At 43.2% G+C, this 20470-nt stretch overlaps 1 protein-coding gene across 2 annotated transcripts in view; it reads right to left on the bottom strand.

Moving 5' to 3' along the window:
- Positions 1-16665: 16665 nt before the first annotated feature.
- Positions 16666-20470, bottom strand: part of mon2 (MON2 homolog, regulator of endosome-to-Golgi trafficking) — a 50663-nt gene continuing 46858 nt past the window's right edge. For both annotated transcript variants that reach the window (XM_072435184.1, XM_072435185.1), the window contains 2 exons: positions 20009-20091; positions 16666-17273 (listed from right to left, as the gene is read on the bottom strand). In XM_072435184.1, coding sequence (XP_072291285.1) covers positions 17110-17273; positions 20009-20091 — 247 coding nt within the window. In that variant the 3' untranslated portion in view covers positions 16666-17109. The remainder of the gene's footprint in view (positions 17274-20008; positions 20092-20470) is intronic.

A 20470-nucleotide genomic window follows, 5' to 3' on the forward strand; every position in this document is an offset into this window, starting at 1 on the left:
TTATTGCAGCATGTTTGTAGTGAAGTTTCTTTCTTGAACTTTTTATAACTGTCAGAATGCAGAATATTTTGCCCCAGTTAATGGTTTATCTCTTCAAAAAGTCATTGCATGATTCAGTTATTATGGTGGAAGAAGTACTCAATTATGAAGTACAGATACAGGAGCAAAATAAGTATAAAAGTAGAGATCTAAAAACATTTGCTGATTTTTTTTTCAACTGAAAGAACTGAAAAAATGTCCTGTTTTTTCTGGCTTTATAGTCTTTATTCGAATAATTTTGTTTGCTCAAAGTCGGGACGGAGAAAGTACATATACCTGAATGAATCTCATGTAGTAAAGTAAAAAATATCCACTGTTAAATGTACGGATACTTAAAAATGACACTTACAGTACTTTTTAGTTACAAAACACTATAAGTTGTGGATCATGAGTTTGGACACCACTCATTCACAAATAAACGCAGTACAACCGAGATGTGGTACAAGAAATGAAACCAGTGAAAAGTACTTGTGTATATGTAAATAAATGAAGCGGTACCTTCTGTTCTTCCTTTGACTGTATGTGATACTAGAAATATTTGTACTGTTTGAGAAACCTGGTGAAATGATGGATCGATGGCACTTTTATCCTCCATTAAAAAGGAGTTTCTTACTGTTTTTGTCTTTCTTTTGTGCCATAAATCGACACACGACACGTTTAGCTCGAGACGTATTTTTTGGGTTTCTGTTTTCATTTTTAATTCAGTCATATTTGCCCATTTAGACCTTATAAAAAAACAAATCAGATCAGATTAAATGCGACAGTAGTTCAGATGTTGGAACGAATACTTTGAAAACGTACTTACCGTACTTTTCGGACCACAAGTCGCACTTTTTTTCATAGTTTTGGCCAGGGTGCGACTTATACTTATATTTATACTTATATACTTATACTCCGGAGCGACTTATATGTGATATTATTTTTTATTTTCACACTTGCGCATTTCATACTCCAGTGCAACTTATATATGTTATTTTCTTCTCTATTATACATTTTTTGCTGGTGTGACTTATAGTCTGAAAAATGCGGTACTCAATATTCAATTGCTCCATATTTTCCAACCAACAGGTTCACCAATTCTTTTTTGATACATCTATTTTTTTTTATATATATATATATATATATATATATATATATTTTTTTTTTTTTTTTTTAATCTACTTTTTTATTTTAAAACATAAAACGACAAAAACAAACAGAACGAGACCAGAGAGAACAATAAATAAAGGAGGAGAGGCGTCCAAAGAACAGAAAAAACACTTTCCGTATGTGAGTTATGTCGGTCCAGTTTGGTCCTCTTTTCTGTGACGGCCCTTTTCCCACTTTTATTCTTCTTGAACCTGAACACAGGGGCCCCGTGTGGGTGAAGATGGACCTCAGGAGGCTCAGGACACAAACTCTCCCTCCTCGTCGTCCACAGGGGTCCGGGGTCCGATCACGACTTCCTCTCCTCTTCCTTTCTCCCTCGCTTCTCTCTCGCACACGGGGCAGAGATATTTTAAGTGTTTGGTGTTGGTCCAGAGCCCCGGGCCTCACTGCAGGACTCCACCAGGTCCATCTGTCCCCACAGTGCTGCTCCAGATCCTCCTCCCACCTCCACCTGCTCTTCCTCTATACCTCCTTCTCAAGCTTCACATTCAACCGTTTAAACAGTTTCGCTGACTGGGCACAATGTTGCTGTTTACCATCTAGTTTCATGACATTGTTTTGAACTGAAATGAGAACTATTGTGACGAATTAAACAAATAAATTACCTCATACATGTAGAAAAAAATGCATTAGTATAATTTGGCCAAAACACTATTGTATACGACCGGTAGGTTGAACCTTAAACCTCCATTCCTGTTTAAAAAGGGATTTATTTATTTATTTTTTTACAATAAATGCTTCCTTAACTCCTCTTTCAAACCATCTTTTTTCCCTGCTTAGAATCTTCTCCTCACCGTCTTCGACAGAGTGATTAGAGGCTTTAAAATGCAGATGCACGGCGCTCTGTGGTCCTGAACTCCAGTGTCTTCTGTGCTGATAAAGCCTCTTGTGCAGTGTGTTTAGTCTCTCCTATATAACGTTCTTTACAACTTTCTTCACTGCATTGGATAAACTACATTGCTCTGTTTTTGTGTCGGCATCTTGTCCATAGGATGAACCAGTTTTTGTCTTAAAGTGATGCCTGGTTTAAAATAAACAGGGATTTCTTGTCTTGCAGTTTTTCTGACAGTCCCGAGACATAAGGGATAGAAACACCCGTTCTTCTCTGTTCTGTTCGCCTTTTGTCTTGCTTTTTGGTTCTCTTCACTTTGGACATAAAGCCCGATTCGCAGATTGAGAATGACTCTTGGATGAGAGTCAAAACATTTTGTTTTTCTAAAAACAGAGTCCAAATGATACAACCGCATGTTTTCTACAGTGGAACACTCCTGGACAAATGAGGGATTACACCGACTTACCTCATACGTGTACATCTACTTTTTAAATTGATCGACAGGTACAAAATACATATTGATTTATTGTTATTACTTTTAAAATAGTCTATGGCTCTCAAATGTTTTGCACAAAGTAGTAACAAATAACAGGACTATTTCAGGTTTAAACTAGAACTAAAATAGGTCTACAGCATTACTACAGTAGTTTTAACGAACGACTAACCCAAAAGTCCTACAAAATGTGGATAAAATAGACTCAAAAATAGGGAAACACCAAACTGCAGAGGAGTTTATTGATACTATTTTATTCTTTGGTTCAAATTCATAGCAAAATGCATCAAGAAACACATTTTAATGATAATAAAAGCTGTAAAAGGTATTGTGCGAGTATAATACAGGAGCATGTTTTACGTCTAAGTAAAGGACAAAAACAGACAGAATAAAAGAGGAAATGACTTTAGTGCTGAAGTAAACGCGGCTCTGTCGTGTGCAGCAGATTGCAGTCGTGATGACACAGGGGCTCCGGGGGCGGCTTGTTTTTCCAAGGTCACACCAGCTCTCGCTCTCCCCCCATCACTCCCCCCTAACTCCCCCTAACTCCAGCCTGCCCCCTGTCCTGGGACTGGGAGAGACAGAGAGACAGGGAGAAAAGGGAAAGACGGACCAGTTAGAAGGGAAAAGGCCGAGTGGGAGAAGAGAGGGATGAGAGGGGAGGATGAAGAGGGGAAAGAGGAAGGGAGGAGAGAGGAAATGAAGGAGGAACCAGCGTAGAGAGAAGACAGGGAGAAAGGAGAGAAAGAGGGTGAGGAGAGAGGGAAGGACTGGGGAGGAGACAGAAAGGGGAAGAGAAGCAATGGAAATGACGGGGAAAGAGATGGGAGAGAGAGAGTGAGAAAGAAGAATGTAAGCGGGTGGGAGGAAAGAGGAGAGGGAAGAAGATAGAGAAGGAAAGGAGGAAGAAGATAGAAAGGAAAAAGGGAGAGGAGAGAAAGGAAATGAAAGGCTACTTGGTCAATTGTTTTTTTGGAGAGAGATAGAAAAGGAAGGAGAGACAGAGTGAGGGGGGCAGGATAAAAGGAGAAGAGGGAATGGAAGATAATGAAGGAGAAAGAGGAAAGAAGAGAGGAAAAGAGGTGAGGATAGAGGCGAAAGAAAAAGCAAAAAACGACATGAAAGAGAGAGAAAAGGAAGGAGAAACAGGGTTAGAGAGAGAGATGATGGGGGTGAGAGAGAGAAAGGAGACACAGAGACAGGAAAGATGAAGGGAAGAGAGAGGGGTGAAAGAAAGGGGGAGAGGAGAGAGAGGAGGGTGAGTTGTCGGGGCAACGCTGCTGCAGAGAGGAGCAGGTCACAGGACGAGGGGCGATTTGAACCTCAACGCACCACGGGACAACAGCCCAGTTTATGTGGTAATAATAAGGACTTTATACTCACAGGTTTCAGGATGATACACAATTAGAACGAGGGGTAAGCGATAAACCATTTAAAACAAAATACCGTATTTTCCGGACTATAAGTCGCACCAAAAAAAAGTTCAGCCAAAAAATACGTAATAGAGAAGAAAAAAACATGTATAAGTCACACTGGAGTATGAAATGCTGTTGCAAGTGTGAAAATAACAAATAATATCACATATAAGTCGCTCTGGAGTATAAGTATATAAGTATAAATATAAGTATAAGTCGCACCCCGGCCAAATCTATGAAAATGGTGCAACTTATAGTCCAGAAAATACAGTAAAAAATCGTTCAAACAGGGTAAAGTGGCCAAAATGTTGCATATGCAGTAACAGGAAGCTGAAAACCATGAATAATATGACCCATTGCAGCTGAATTGCTTACAAAATCATCTGGATACAACTCAAAAACTCAAAAACTCAAAAAAAAATGTATTCAAACAGTCAAAATTGCTTGAACTATTTCACATTTTTGTATTTTTTTCCCCTGATTCGATATGACTATTTGCGTTTAACAAAGGCAAATAGCATATTGTATTTATATAAAGCATATTGCGCGCAGAAAAATAACAGTTTCTAAACGATGAGCTTGAGAAAATGCCATTCCCCGTGAAATCCATGACACGACTGTTACTTCACAATAACCTGCCTTTGTTAAACATATAGCGCGTGGTACGGCACATCACCACGTACAGTAGACGGATGAACGTTCTGCAGAATTCCCAAAACATCTGGAAGTCCATAAATGAATGATCGGGCGCGCGGCGGTGGCGTGTTTAATATTCATTTTGACAGGCGCAGATACAAAGGGCCCATTGTAATGCGATCCCGGCCAGAGCGCAGATTTAGTGCGGGGCCGGAGGGGTCATGTGTCCAGCCGGGACGGTGGTGCAGCTGCGGGACAAGAACGCCCTTTCACCCCCGTCCAACAGTCGCGCCGCGTTTATTCACGTACTTTTACTCATCGATATTCAAGATTCAGAATGAAAACGCATGGATAAAACTGCACATTTATTCAAGGCGGTGACATTTTTTTTTTTATGGTGGAGAGTCCGGGGCTTACCTGGTCTCCATGGAGATGCTGTGTTTCCACTGTGTAGCAATAAAGTTCTCTATCTCCATGGAGACGAGGGGATAACGCCACCAGGGCAAGATACAGGTCAGATCTGTGGAGAGGGTAATCTGCGTTTATCAAGGTATCGGTTGTATATATATTGCAATAAAAAGTCAATACAAAATAGGTTAATGCCAGACTGTGGAACATTCCAGACAAAGTACTAACATCTCCATGGAGACGAGACCAACAGGTGGGAAATCCTCCAGTGCAAAAGTCACAAACTGCCACTTAAATATGATGTTGTTTCCCAGACATAAGCAAACCAGCCTTGTATCCTCAGTTAAAGGCTTGTCCTCCACTTTGTGATGTCATCTGGTGGTAGCCTGACAGAGCTCCCCTGTGTTTTTAAAGCCCGTTTAAAGCTTCATCAGACTAGATCAGCTCAGCTTTGAAACTTCACTACGAAACATCCATTTTAAATCTGAATGAAACGGTAAAACGGTTCACTGTCATAATCACATTAATTATTACGACCTGAGTATCTGAAGTGATTAGTAATACACCTTCTCCTTGTTAAAGTGAGTATATGCGAGTATATGATGTGAGTATATGTGAGTATATGAGTATGTGTGAATATATGAGTATATGCGAGTATATGATGTGAGTATATGTGAGTATATGAGTATATGTGAATATATGAGTATATGAGTATGTGTGAATATATGAGTATATGAGTGTATGAGTATATGTGAATATATGAGTATATGTGAGTATATGAGTATGTGTGAATATATGAGTATATGAGTGTATGAGTATATGTGAATATATGAGTATATGAGTGTATGAGTATATGTGAGTATATGAGTATGTGTGAATATATGAGTATGTGTGAATATATGAGTATATGAGAATATATGAGTATATGAGTGTATGAGTATATGTGAGTGTCATGGAATTAGACATACGCCGATGCTATTCCTTAACACATTGAGAACACAATTCAACTTAGAATATGAAACGACACAGAAACATCAGACATTTGTATGGCATGCATGGGAGAAAACGCGGGGACTGTGTCAGCCAGGCTGTTGTAAGGAGCCTGGCTGACCCTCCTGCGTCTCACCCCGTTTTTTCCCATGCTGGTTGGTTTTATTAGATATTCTGGAATAGGCGGGTCACATTTCTCATTGGTCAGCCTCACATCAAGGCATTTGGTATTTTTCCGTAGAGATAAAGCCTGCAAGGGGGGTGCAACTCCCCCCCCCCTCTGGGGCAACATCCTTTGGCCCATCTTTATGATACCTTCACAAACAAATGCTGTCACACACCCGTTCTTCTCTTAGACTAATGATGCAGATAAAATATCACTATTATGCAGATAAAATACATCACAGAAATATAATCATATATTCACATTTTATCACATTTCCCTCCTGTTTATCAAAGCATTAGTTTACTGGCTCATATGCCAAACACATTATTCTTTTCAGTTTTCAACATGTCTTTCATATTGGTGTTAAAATGACACTTTTACACACAAAAAGTAATGCACATTTCTCAAACACTGAAAACACTCCTTTTCTCTCGGCCCACAACACTGTCACTGCATTACTGTCCTAAATTTTGAGTCAGATTGGTCAATCTCTGTAATTTGACAAACAGACAATTTATCTTGTCTATAATTTTGTGCGGTGTGATGGGAAATATAGAAGTACAAGCGGAAAGCCCTTAAACCCGCTGCTCTCTGGTCAGTCAGTTTGACTCGTCAGGGACCTCTCTGGACACCCCAATAGAATCAAATACGTAGTATCAGGTGCTACTGGAACCAGACTGTCCACTAACCTCTCGACCTTGACCCTGCGGTATGGTTATGGGTGATGCTGATCTTTGTTATGACCATGGCTGGCCACAAAAGGGATACATAGACACAACGTCCCACAAGTGTCCCCACATCACCATACGTCCTCGCTTGGTTTATTAAGAGACCTTCTTCCGCTGCTCGCTTCGGTCACACCTATGACACATATGAACTGGTACATTTCCCATCTCAATTCATAATCTCATTAACATTACATGTAGTTATGTTGTAGCAGATAAAAAACTCTCTTAGTTAGTGCAAACAACAGTGGCTGTGGTGTAATATGCCATTGTGTTTCTTAAGCTACTGTCATGTCAATCATACATTGTACATTATACATTATACATTTCACATTTCATAACCTTTCAAGTTGATCACTTATTTTCTTCCCTCTATTTTCCATTTCTGTGTATGTTGATCGATCGTCCCGATTGTCCCGATTGTCCGGATTGTCCCGATTGTCCGGTGCATAATACAGGTGTTCAGCACCCATATTATCGTCATCGCTGCGATGATGATAACTCGTTGATTCTTTTCACAGAGTATGGTACTCTGCGCACCGTAGCCTCTGTCTCTCGTTCATCGTAGCAGAGTATCGTACTCTACCGTAGACTCTGGACAAAACTCATACAAACGAAGTCCTGCGTCTGCGATGTTATGGATCTGCCGCTGTGTTGTCCAGACATTTCTCTCACTTTCCCATGAGAGCATCCATGTTCTCGTCCCTCCAATGGTGAGGACGACACGGTGTGGCTCCGTCCACTTGGCTCCGTCTCTGTAAACACCACATCTCCAACACGTTCTGCTGTGGTGATAAACAAAGTCTTTTCGACAGTTCAGTGCATTTCAAACAGTTTTCTTGTTTACAATTTTTTTTTTTAGTAATTATTGATTCGGAATATTTGTTTACACATACATCCCCCCTTTTGATAAATGGACTTGCCCATTTGTCAAACTTCTACATTTAAACAAAATTCAATAATCCAGATAGTTTACAACATTCACTAATCCAAGATGTAATCAAGGAAGAGATGGAATTGCGTCTGTCACTCCACTCCGCAATGTCACCTCTTGACCTTTCACAGTTCAGTGGTCACATCCCTGGCTGAGCCCCCCCTTCCACGGCGCTGGGCCCCCACCCTGTGTGTCAATCAGTCTGTGTGTAATCTTACACTTCCCAAATCTGTAACTTGTAAATCTGTTTTACCACCATTTGTTTCAAACTCTAAATGTTTCAAACTCTAAATGTTTCAAACTCTAAATGTTTCAAACTCTAAATGTTTCAAACTCTAAATGTCTCAAACTCTAAAAGTTTCGTATCCACGTGTGCGCGCGTATGTATGTATGTATGTATTCAAATACATCAAACAATAATAATTATCTCAATAATTCCCCCGTTGAGCTGGCCATAAGGGTCAGTTCACAACTTTGAATTCTTCACATAATTAACAATTTCACATATCCTCTGTGGGTGTGGCCTGAATAAAGTCACACATCTAATGTAATATGTTCTAATCTTCTATATGTGCTTCAGGTGAGTTTCAAACTCAATCTCTCACACCTGCTCATGTGGTGCTTTACAAACATTGTGTATTAGTTTGTTCTAACAAGTCTATATGTGTATTCAAATCAAAATGATTCTAAACCTTCCCCTTGTCCATAAGGCACATCTCTTTTATCAACCTGTTTTCCCCTTGTAACCTACTTCCTTTGTCTTTTCTTTGTCACGCCATCTTCCTCTCTGTCTTCCCCTCTGTTTCCCTCTGTCTTCCTCTTGTAACGGAGGAAGACCCATTTCCAAATTTCTAAACCTGCTTTTTCTTTCTCTCTTTCACTTACTCTTTCCCCTCACTTGTAACCTGCTTTTAATTTCTCATTGCTGCTGATAGAACAACAGATGCTGCATCCCCTGGGATTCCACTGTTATCCTTTATAATGTCCCTGTCATTCTGCTTCTAAACTCATGTATTGATTACCCATCCCCCTGTTTAGTTTTCACTATCTTCAGGTAATCTGCGGGTCTCATAAAATGTATTCTTCTCCTGCATTACGCTGCTCTACACTCCTCCAGAGTCTTTGCCAGTCAATAGCCCCTTATCTCTGACTATCTTTTATGACTTGGTGTCCTGTTGTCTTTAGTTATCTTTAGTTAATGACCCATTCATGTCTTTCCAAGGAGGACATCGGACGTCACTATTTAACTTATTCCCTCACTCACGTCTACATGCAATACGAGGTTTCCTCATGATAATACAAATAAATAAGTTACTGATATAACTTTTACTATCACTTTACTTACTGCCCATTCTACTCCTATGTCCAAAAACTTCAGCAGTCACCCATTTACCCATATTATCACTTCCAGGCCCGTGCCTGCATTTGATCCTAAATTTAAAAACACTTCTGTCTTTTCGTCCTGTACTTTCATCTAGTCATGCATTATGGTTACATAATAAGTCCAAAAGATAATTTTGTCAAGTCCAAAAATAAAACAAAACAAAACGTAGCTTTGTTTGGTGCACACAAAAAACACGATACCGTAAAAACACAACTTTTGTCTTCTATGTCGGGGACAGGAAGTGTCCTGTCTGTGATCACATTCCCCAAAATATTGGCCATCTATGAAAATCTGAATTAATCTTCATCTCTTATCAAGTTTAATACAATCTTTATAATTGATTGTTGTCAATCAAACAAAACTCTAAATTTGTTGAAATACTAAAATTTAAAACCAGCTGAGTTTAGTTTTACTTATTTCATCAGTTCAGAGCGTCCTCTGAACTGCTTTCTTCCCATTCTCCTGCCTTGTTGACCCCCCTTATCTCCCCCTCTCTGCCACGTCATCTGAGCACGCTGGAAGTCTCCCTCCAAAATCCTCTTATGACTTTTCCTTTGTCTTTTTACAGTTTTGGGTGATAATTCTGGCATTATGTGGTCTCGGTCGTCTGAGAGAAATGCTACTTGCTTTACAGTCACGGTCAATGTCAAGCTTCTAGAGAAAATTCCATATTAGATTCCTCCGGACATAAACGTGGTGTTTAAGATTCACCTGTGACTGCAGATTTTAGATCTCTCAGAATAACGCCTTGTGACCCTTGTATGATTAATTGTGATTCTCACACTCGTTAGTTAATCACTTATTAATCCTCATTCACACATTCACACTTCTCTCTTACTTACTTCGCTCGTGCACAGCGCTTACATTCACTCATATTTCCTCAGTAATATGAAACTGGGTATTTCCTCAGTAATACCTAACTGCCTTGCTTATGTGAGAAACTTATCTCGTCCATAAGTCTACAATATTTTTCCAGTAAATATCAAACTAATGCATAAAACGTTTTATGGCTAACTCTTTTTCACACACAATGTTTTTGTCTGACCTTCTTTGTCGCCTGTGTTCTCCTGCTGCTTCGAAACGACGCGCTCTCCTCGCGGAGACTGAGGTGCGATGGGCGGCCACGGGAAAAGTGGACTTCTTTCAGCTGTGCACAGACTTCACCGATTCACCCGTCAATCTCCGCGAAGGGGCTGCTTGTCGTCCGGCTCGATAGGACCAGAAAATGTCATGGAATCAGACATACGCCGATGCTATTCCTTAACACATTGAGAACACAATTCAACTTAGAATATGAAACGACACAGAAACATCAGACATTTGTATGGCATGCATGGGAGAAAACGCTGGGCTGTGTCAGCCAAGCCGTTGTAAGGAGCCTGGCTGACCCTCCTGCGTCTCACCTCGTTTTTTCCCATGCTGGTTGGTTTTATTAGATATTCTGGAATAGGCGGGTCACATTTCTCATTGGTCAGCCTCACATCAAGGCACTTGGTATTTTTCCGTAGAGATAAAGCCTGCAAGGGGGGTGCAACTCCCCCCCCCCCCTCTGGGGCAACATCCTTTGGCCCATCTTTATGATACCTTCACAAACAAATGCTGTCACACACCCGTTCTTCTCTTAGACTAATGATGCAGATAAAATATCACTATTATGCAGATAAAATACATCACAGAAATATAATCATATATTCACATTTTATCACAGTGAGTATATGAGTATGTGTGAATATATGAGTATATGTGAATATATGAGTATGTGTGAATATATGAGTATGTGTGAATATGAGTCTTGAGTCTACTCGTTTCGCTTTGGGGCATTTTCTTTCAAACTTCAGCAGAGTAAAGCAGCAGCATTTATCAATACGTGGGCTGATGGTGCGGTTCTGACAGAAGATGGACGAGGGGGACGGGGCGGCGCCGCTGCTCGCCGGCCCGTGGCGTCTCCAGCAGGCAGCGCGTGATGGACGGCGTTTGCTTCTCCCTCCTGGCTCAAAAGGAAGGTAACAAATGAGCACAAACAGAGCTGAGGCCAATTAGTCCAGCCAGAGACGAGAACCGTTTGTCTGGTCTTTGTCCCAGTCCCAGGTCTGGATAAGTGGAAGAGACGAGCTGGAAGGGACGAGGTGGAAGGGACGAGGTGGAAGGGACGAGCTGGAAGGGACGAGGTGGAAGGGACGAGGTGGAAGGGACGAGGTGGAAGGGACGAGCTGGAAGGGACGAGGTGGAAGGGGCGAGGTGGAGTCAGTAAAGGTCCATGCTCACACTTCTGACATAAGGAGGCTCTTTTTGTGGATTTCAGTCCATGTTTAACTCTAGTTTAGACTTATTTTAGACCTGGTTTAATCATGTTATCTTATTGAATTCTGCTTGAGCTGGTTTAGACGTTGCTTAAACCTGGTTTAGCACTAGTTAAGTCATGTTATATGTCCTGGTTTGAACTGATTTAGTCTAAGTTGGACCTGGTTTAATCACGTTATCTCATTTAGCTCTAGTTTAGTTTTGGTTCGGACCCGGTTTAATCCTGGTAAATTCAGATTATCCAATTTATTCCATGGTTTGAACAGGTTTAATCTTGGTTTAGTAATTGTATCTTATTTAGTTACTGAATGAGATGTTGCTTAGGACCCGTTATATGTCCAGGTTTGATCTGATTTAGTCTTACCTGGTTGAATCACATAATCTGATTTAGTCCTGGTTTGGTTACTGTTTAAACTGGGGTTTAGGCCTCATTTAGTCCCACACAGAAGCCTTTAGTAAGAAACTCGCAGTATAATATGTCAAACAATGGTGTAAAGTAATAATTCTGCACATTTGTGATTCATTTCAGTCGCTATGTTCGCGTGGCCCTCAGTGAAGACACTTTTTAGCGTTTTAGCACATTTCACAGAAAACTATCGGTATAAAATGTTACAATTTGGGTCGGAATCACCCACGACATTCCAACAATCGTTCTCGTTTTTCTCTACTGTTTGTTTACCTTTTGACTTTCTTTCCGGAACACATTTACGACCCAGATGTTTGTGGCCAGAGCTGTGGCTGATTCCACCATCACAAGTCCATAAATATTTGATGGCATTTCCCCCCTCTCTTTTTGGGTGGGAAGGTCAAATAGAGGATCCCATTTTAAGTCAGGGAGCAACACATTTGGGGGGGACTGGCTTCAGGGGTCCCTCTCTCTCTCTCTCTCTCTCTCTCGCTCTTCTACACACCGCCCAGCCCTCCTCTGCAGTCCGGATCGACCCCGGACCCCCTGCTCTGCACAGCCAATGCCTCAGCAGCCCAATTATTCATTCCGGTCCCCACCCCGGATCACGAGACCCCTTTCGACACCCATAGTAACGTGAGATACTACATGCCGCTGCACGCCGTCTGATTGGACGAAAAGAGAGGAGTGTCTACTTAACTGCGCATATTAAACCAAAAATGTTTAAATCAACGCTTTGACTTGTACAGTAACAGTACAAACCATGTCGCATCTTCAAAACAGTATTATTATTGTATTTTAATGAGACACAGATGATCACAAATGTACTCCAAGTCATTAGAAGTGATGACGGCAGCAGTAGAAAGGGCATTTGATCGATAAACTATGACAAATTTAACCACATAAAATGCCAATTGCAACGAAGTAAAATGCCATAAAAAAGCAAATTATTGAAGTATTAACTTGGATCCATAATCGGATATTGACAAATGTGCATGAAATATACTATGAGGGATAATTTAGTGATAGAACTCAGCTAAAATAAATATAAAAGTGCCCAAACGCGTTGGCAGATGCACCTTTGTGGGCAGCAGAAGCCACGTCACTGCTCCTCATAGCAACAGTACAATTGACCTACATGGCTCTGAACGAGGTGATCCTGATCCACGCCAGCTCCGTGTTTTGACCAGCGCATTTGACCCAAACTTCACCCATTTCAAAACACACACTTCCGCTTTAAACGAGGCTCGTGCGCGACATCAAACTCCAGACAAAGTGGTTCATTCGAGGACAGCCGCGCGCCCTTTTATTTCAGTTTTAGTTCCACAACACGACACAATTGTTCAAACTGTTGCAAAAAATATAATAAAAACAACAAAAATCATCGTCTACGTCGCGTTACAAAGTCGCGGATGTTCTGGAAGAGTTACCTGTGAAAACGCGCGTAAAAACGGTCGGTTAGTCCCGCGTGCGTGGCGTGAGTCCTCGGGAGCGGAGACGCCAGCGCTGGCAAGGCAGTAGCTTGCGCAGTCATCTCCATAACGGGCAGAGTCACAACCCAACCAACAGCACAAACTACTACCTCAGCCAGCGCGTGGCAAACGGGGAACACGGGCGCGTCGAGCCCCGGGAAGAGCACGGCGAAAAAACCAGGCGAAAAAAACAGGCGCAGACGTGAAAAGCGCGCGCCTCGGTCTCGGAATGCGGCGTCCACACGTTCTCCCGCAGCTCGAATGCGCCTCGCGCCGACGCTCACCTCCTCTTTCTGAGCGAGACTGGAGGAGATACGCCCCGCCCAAGCCGGCTCTCTCTCTCTCTCTCCTCCTCCTCCTCTCTCCCTCCCTCCCTCCTCTCTCCCTATTCCCTCTCTCCCTCCTCTCTCCCCCTCCTCCTCTCCCCCCCTCCCTCCCTCCTCTCTCCCTATTCCCTCTCTCTCCTCCTCCTCCTCTCTCCCTCCTCCTCTCTCCCTCCCTCCCTCCCTCCCTCCTCCTCTCTCCCTCCCTCCCTCCTATCTCCCTATTCCCTCTCTCCCTCCTCTCTCCCCCTCCTCCTCTCCCCTCTCTCTCCTCCTCCTCCTCTCTCCCTCCTCCTCTCTCCCTCCCTCCCTCCCTCCTCTCTCCCCATTCCCTCTCTCCCTCCTCCTCTCCCCTCTCTCTTCCTCCTCCCCTCTCTCCCTCCTCCTCTCTCCCTCCCTCCTCTCTCCCCATTCCCTCTCTCCCTCCTCCTCTCCCCCCATTCCCTCTCTCCCTCCTCCTCTCCCCTCTTCTCTTCCTCTCTCCCTCCTCTCTCTCCCTCTTCCTCTCTCCCTCCTCTCTCCCCCTCCTCCTCTCCCCCTCCTCTCCCCTCTCCCTCCCTCCCTCCCTCCTCTCTCCCTCCCTCCCTCCCTCCTCTCTCCCTATTCCCTCTCTCTCCTCCTCCTCCTCTCTCCCTCCTCCTCTCTCCCTCCCTCCCTCCTCCTCTCTCCCTCCCTATTCCCTCTCTCCCTCCTCCTCTCCCCTCTCTCTTCCTCCTCCCCTCTCTCCCTCCTCCTCTCTCCCTCCCTCCCTCCTCTCTCCCTCCCTCCCTCCTCTCTCCCTATTCCCTCTCTCCCTCCTCCTCCTCCCCTCTCTCCCTCTTCTCTCCCTCTCTCCCCTCCTCTCTCCCTCCTCCTCTTCCTCCCCCTCCTCTCTCCCCCCTCTCTCTCCCTCCTCTCTCTCCCTCCTCCTCCCCTCTCTCCCTCTTCTCCCCCTCTTCTCGCCCTCCCTAGCAGAGTTTCTTTTCTGTTCACATTTCTTTAACCTGATTCCCTGATTTGACCGGGTCGGCGTCTGAACCGGGCGTGTTGTGTAACGACGACTCGTGGCCGTGTCGGGAACACGCCGCACGAGGAGACGGGACCGCACGATATTCAAGATAAAGATGTGACACTCAATAACCTGGTTTGTTAATATAGATTTTTATAGAATTAGTTGTTAACAAGGATAATAATATTGAAATGTGTATAAATGCATTCAGAATCTGGACATTCTATACTATACTGGACATTCTATATTGTCGGCCATAAGTTTCCATACATTGGAAAAACTAAACATGATTCCCATTGTTTCAAAAAGACATTATAATACATGTTTTCTGCTGTTGATGAACTTTAATTAGCAGTTGACACTTTCCTTGAGGTGTTTTATGACTCATATCTTTCCCATGATGCACCGTGGTCTTCAAGTGCCCCAAAGATAAAAGTCGAGAGGTCACTCCACTGGACCACGCGGACCAATCCCATGTATGGAAACATGGCTCGCCCGGAGAGTGTAACAAATACATGGGAACGAGAAAGTAGCTTTGTTTTGACAGACGAATAGTGGGAAAGTGCATTAAAAAAAATCACATGTTTGGAGGGAATTTTGTTGGGAAAATGTTGACGGCCCAATATTCACAGGGAAATTCCAACAGTTTGAGGCTGCCGTCCCACTCGATTTCAGAACGACGTAGGCCTCAAAACTCCTGCCGCGGGCCTCAAAACTCCTGCCGCGGGCCTCAAAACTCCTGCCGCGGGCCTCAAAACTCCTGGCGTGGGCCTCAAAACTCCTGGCGTGGGCCTCAGAACTCCTGCCGTGGACACAGTGAATGAAGTCTTTGGAACGTACTTCGAGCAGCAGGAAAAAAAAGTCTGTTACAAAGAAATGGCGCAACGATCAAGGACTGAACCCAAAGTATCACAGACATTCATTGTGCCATATTTATATTTTATTCAGTGGATGTCTTTATTTTGTGTATTTTCTCATTATCTCCTTTAGTCACACCGACACTGAACAGTTTCTTTAGTCATGCCTCAGATACGTTGTCATGGAAGCGACGCACAGAGGACCGTGACACTTTAAATGTCAAGTTTTGCATCTGCTGTCGTCTAATGGAACGTTTAATGTTGTTATCAGCCTTTGGCCACGTTAGCTTCGGTGCTAACGTCAATGTTGAAGCTGCTGTGGACACAGTCATAAACACTGTAATCGAAACGGTCCAAATGCATTGAATGATGGGACAAAATCAGACACATTTCCACTACGGACATGAAATTATACCTTTTATCTCCTTAGTTTTTAACCAATGTGCCTTGAGAAAGTGTGTTATTTTATGCATTTGGCACGTGCCCTGATATAAAAACACAAAAATCTCATTGACACAACCTTTTCTGTTGTTGGTGTTTTCTTACTATTCAATGCGACTGAATCATTTCATTTTAAAGGTGCACTAGGCAACACTTCTGATAAGAGGGAGCGCCACCTGCTCGTCTCCATGGCGATGTTACAGAGCTCAGCAGCCCGCTGTGCCTCCGGAAGCAAATGCACCATTATTTTCCCCATGGACTTTAGAGTTTAAAGATGCGGTGAAGGCCACTTATGTCCACAATACTGTTGTTTTCAGTCCAAAAACACACTTAAAACTTTAAATTCAGTGGAATGTTTTAATACCACAGCCGTTTATAAAGTTTAAGAAATAGATTTACTTACACTTGATGAACCTCGAGCTGTCAGACTTTTAATACACATTTTTTAAGTAAAGTCTGTGGGGGAATAGTATGGGATATTTACTCCCGGAACCATGTGGTGGGCAGAATATTCCACCGTATGGCATTAACCGTATCCATAGAAACAAGCAGGTAATGACAGCAGGTTAAATTACAGGACAGAGCCCGCTCCATCAGTCAGAACGCATGTTTTTCAAGGTTATTTTTAAACTGTAATTGAAAAAGCAGTGACATCTCCATGGAGACGAACCTTCATCAGGAAAGTCACTCATTGGAGACGAGCCTCATGGTTGAAACTGTCGTGTTTATTTCAAAGACAGGTACATCCCTTCTCACATGGCTTGCTGGAAATGACGTGGAATGTTACAGTAAATACAGTCGCTTTTCGTTGCATAAAATCCGGACTGAAAATTCACCTTCAAATAATAAATCCCCACTATTCAAACTTATTCAAATTTCAATCATTATTTTATTGTTTGTGCCACACTCTGTACATTATCCGTCGTCGTCGTCGTCGTCATCATCCGGGGGCAAAGAAACACGGCAATTTTCCCAAATGGTCGCGGTGAGACGAGCCGGTCCACGTCGTGAGAATGGAAGAGTTTTTTTTGTTTTCAGTCGTTTGGCTTCGTGGTGCTGGAGCTGAAGTCAATGTCTGTGCACTTGTGAAGATCGCGGGTCACATTCAACATTCAAGAAATTCTAACGTTAATAACTCAAAACGGGCGGGTCACGACTCCCCGTTTTGCACTCTGGAGACTGGCGGTTGCATAAAGTCTTTAAAAGGCCCCAAGGCTTCTTTCAGGGCGGAGCTAACTTCGGACGACGAGCAGGTGATGCACTCCACCAGCGTTGGGTAGAGAGCGATCACCTGCGCCCACGTGTTGCCATCCACTGGAAAGAACACAGACATCAGCAACATTAAGATAGATTCAGAGATGTTTGTTAAAAGTACACTATTGGCCACGTTACACCTTTAAAGTGCACATGACGGGTTCTCACGTTATTCTAATTATAACTCCATGTAGCGAGTTAGTCCCTGTGGTAATTATTTATCATAGTTTTGTGTCAGTCAAGTTGCAGTTTCTGAAGAAAAATGTAAAAATGAAAATGACAGGAAGTAGAACCGAGTGGAATCTCTGTGATGTCATCAACAGGCGACGTTACATCGCAAACGCGGGGACAATTCACGCTCGCATTTTTCCCCCTGACAGTTTAACAATCATTCAACAACAAAATAAAGGCGTCGTCAGATATTATTATTCGTGAAATTGCAACTGTTGTGTAATTGAAATGGATTTTGGCTCTTGTTTTCATTATGGTTGCTTGGTAACACCTCTGTCACATCCGCCACTCGCGTCCAACCAGGAAGAGCAGTTATAAACGTTGAAAATTGTGTCTTGTAGTCGACAGTATTTCTAAATTTGATCGAGTTCGTTTCACTATAATTCCTTTTCTACTTAATATTTTTGAGACAATAGGAATTTTTCACTCTCGAGTCACAATTTTACTGTCACGATTATTCACAATTACAGAGAATTGCTTTTAAAACAGTCACGATTATGATTTTTTTGTGACCCAAGTAATAACTATAATCCATGAACCTAATAATCTTGACAGGGGCAGGTGTAGGTGTAGGTAATAGGTGTATCGATACAGAAATGCGTATTGTGATACTTTTAAACAATATAAAGCAGTTATAAGTTGCAGAGTTCTACACTTCTGAACCTACAGCCTGCTGCATCACGGCCGAGTCTGAGGAGCTGAACATGTGACTTAATAATAGGACAGTTTTATTCTGATATTTAGGACATCGTGAACATGAGATTCTAATACACTTTGTTATTCTACTTCATCAAAAGATCATTTTAGTCAACTTTTTCACACCGGTTTGAAGGGATATCCATGAATCAGGACGCGTATCGTATCAAGTTCAGTGTATCTGGATTGGTATGGTATCGTGGAGCCTGTATCAGGATGGGTATGGTATCGTGGAGCCTGTATCAGGATTGATATAGTATCGTGGAGCCTGTATCAGGATTGATATAGTATCGTGGAGCCTGTATCAGGATTGATATAGTATCGTGGAGCCTGTATCAGGATGGGTATGGTATCGTGGAGCCTGTATCAGGATTGATATAGTATCGTGGAGCCTGTATCAGGATTGATATAGTATCGTGGAGCCTGTATCAGGATGGGTATGGTATCGTGGAGCCTGTATCAGGATTGATATAGTATCGTGGAGCCTGTATCAGGATTGATATAGTATCGTGGAGCCTGTATCAGGATGGGTATGGTATCGTGGAGCCTGTATCAGGATTGATATAGTATCGTGGAGCCTGTATCAGGATTGATATAGTATCGTGGAGCCTGTATCAGGATGGGCATAGTATCGTGGAGCCTGTATCAGGATTGATATAGTATCGTGGAGCCTGTATCAGGATGGGTATGGTATCGTGGAGCCTGTATCAGGATGGGTATGGTATCGTGGAGCCTGTATCAGGATTGATATAGTATCGTGGAGCCTGTATCAGGATTGATATAGTATCGTGGAGCCTGTATCAGGATGGGTATAGTATCGTGGAGCCTGTATCAGGATTGATATAGTATCGTGGAGCCTGTATCAGGATGGGTATGGTATCGTGGAGCCTGTATCAGGATTGATATAGTATCGTGGAGCCTGTATCAGGATTGATATAGTATCGTGGAGCCTGTATCAGGATGGGTATAGTATCGTGGAGCCTGTATCAGGATTGATATAGTATCGTGGAGCCTGTATCAGGATGGGTATGGTATCGTGGAGCCTGTATCAGGATTGATATAGTATCGTGGAGCCTGTATCAGGATGGGTATGGTATCGTGGACCCTGTATCGGGAAAATTACACTCAATCAGAAAACAAAAGGCAAAAATATGAACAAGCGAGTATAATAATATCCAGAGTAGTGTCATTTACTGCCAGAAACAAAGGTACTTTCCGTTTCATCTTCTTCGTTTACTCAATTATCGCAGTAAAAGTCGAACACACTGAGACACAAACAAACAAAATAACCGTGTAAAGTTAAAAAATCTGCTCGTACTTTCCTTCCAACAACAGCGAATCAGCCGCAGAGCTCGGAGTGTGGAACGACACGAGGAACACGAGTTATCGCTCTATCCTCGGCGACCTCTCCCGAAGACGTTCAAAGCAGCGCCGCGTTCACTCAGCGTTTTACCTCGGCGCGCGGCGGAAAGCGGCCGGGCGAGATGCGGCGCGATAAAAGCCAATCAAAGAAATCGTTCTGCCGGCAAAGATTCCCCACGGGCGCACGAGGAGTGTTTTTTTCCTCTTTTCATTTCCCTTTGAGCGTCGCGCAGTTTGTGAAGGGCACTCGAAAAACGCAATCCCAGACGCTCTCGTTCCACTCTTTTTCCGCCGCTTTCCGACCGATTCGCCGGTGATAATTGACCTTGCTCGCGCGCCGACGGCTCCGCCAACATCGGGAAGACGTGGAGCTCGTTTGTGCCACGCCCCCGATGAACGCCGACGCCTTAAAGACCTAATGAATGCAGAGGTTCTTTCCCCCCGACCCATTCATTCCATTCGCACAACCTTCGAATGAAATCACAGCGGAAACGACAACGACGTACCGTTTTCCGGCTGCGTCTTCTTCAGGGAGTCCATCAAAGTGCTGATTGCTTTCAAAACGAATATAATCTCCGTGACTTGTTGCCTGGAGACAGAAAGACAAAAGAAGAGCATCCAGGTCAAACATGTGCGCGTGACAAAGAGTTACGGAGGGTAATTACGCCGCTCTATTGTTCCGCGATCACGGCTTTCTCCGCGAGAGTCGCCGCGCCGACGGCTAACGGTTCTGTGGAGGATAATTGCGGGGAAATTAATGAATAAATAATGCGCGGCGGGTGCGTTTGTCATCGTGTGGTGGTGAGGCAGCTCTTAAAGGCGCGTGACGCAACATTGAACGTATCGCTCGTACTTTTAGCCAATTACGGCTGATTTGATTGCTAATAAACGCGCCTCGAGGAACGGGGCGGTGAATAACGGTCGTTTTAGAGGTCGACGGGGACGCAATTATCGTCCCAATTAGTCGA

This window comes from Eucyclogobius newberryi, unplaced genomic scaffold (assembly GCF_026437365.1).
Source record: "Eucyclogobius newberryi isolate DKJ021-1_F unplaced genomic scaffold, fEucNew1.0.hap1 SCAF_7, whole genome shotgun sequence".
NCBI lineage: Eukaryota > Metazoa > Chordata > Actinopteri > Gobiiformes > Gobiidae > Eucyclogobius > Eucyclogobius newberryi.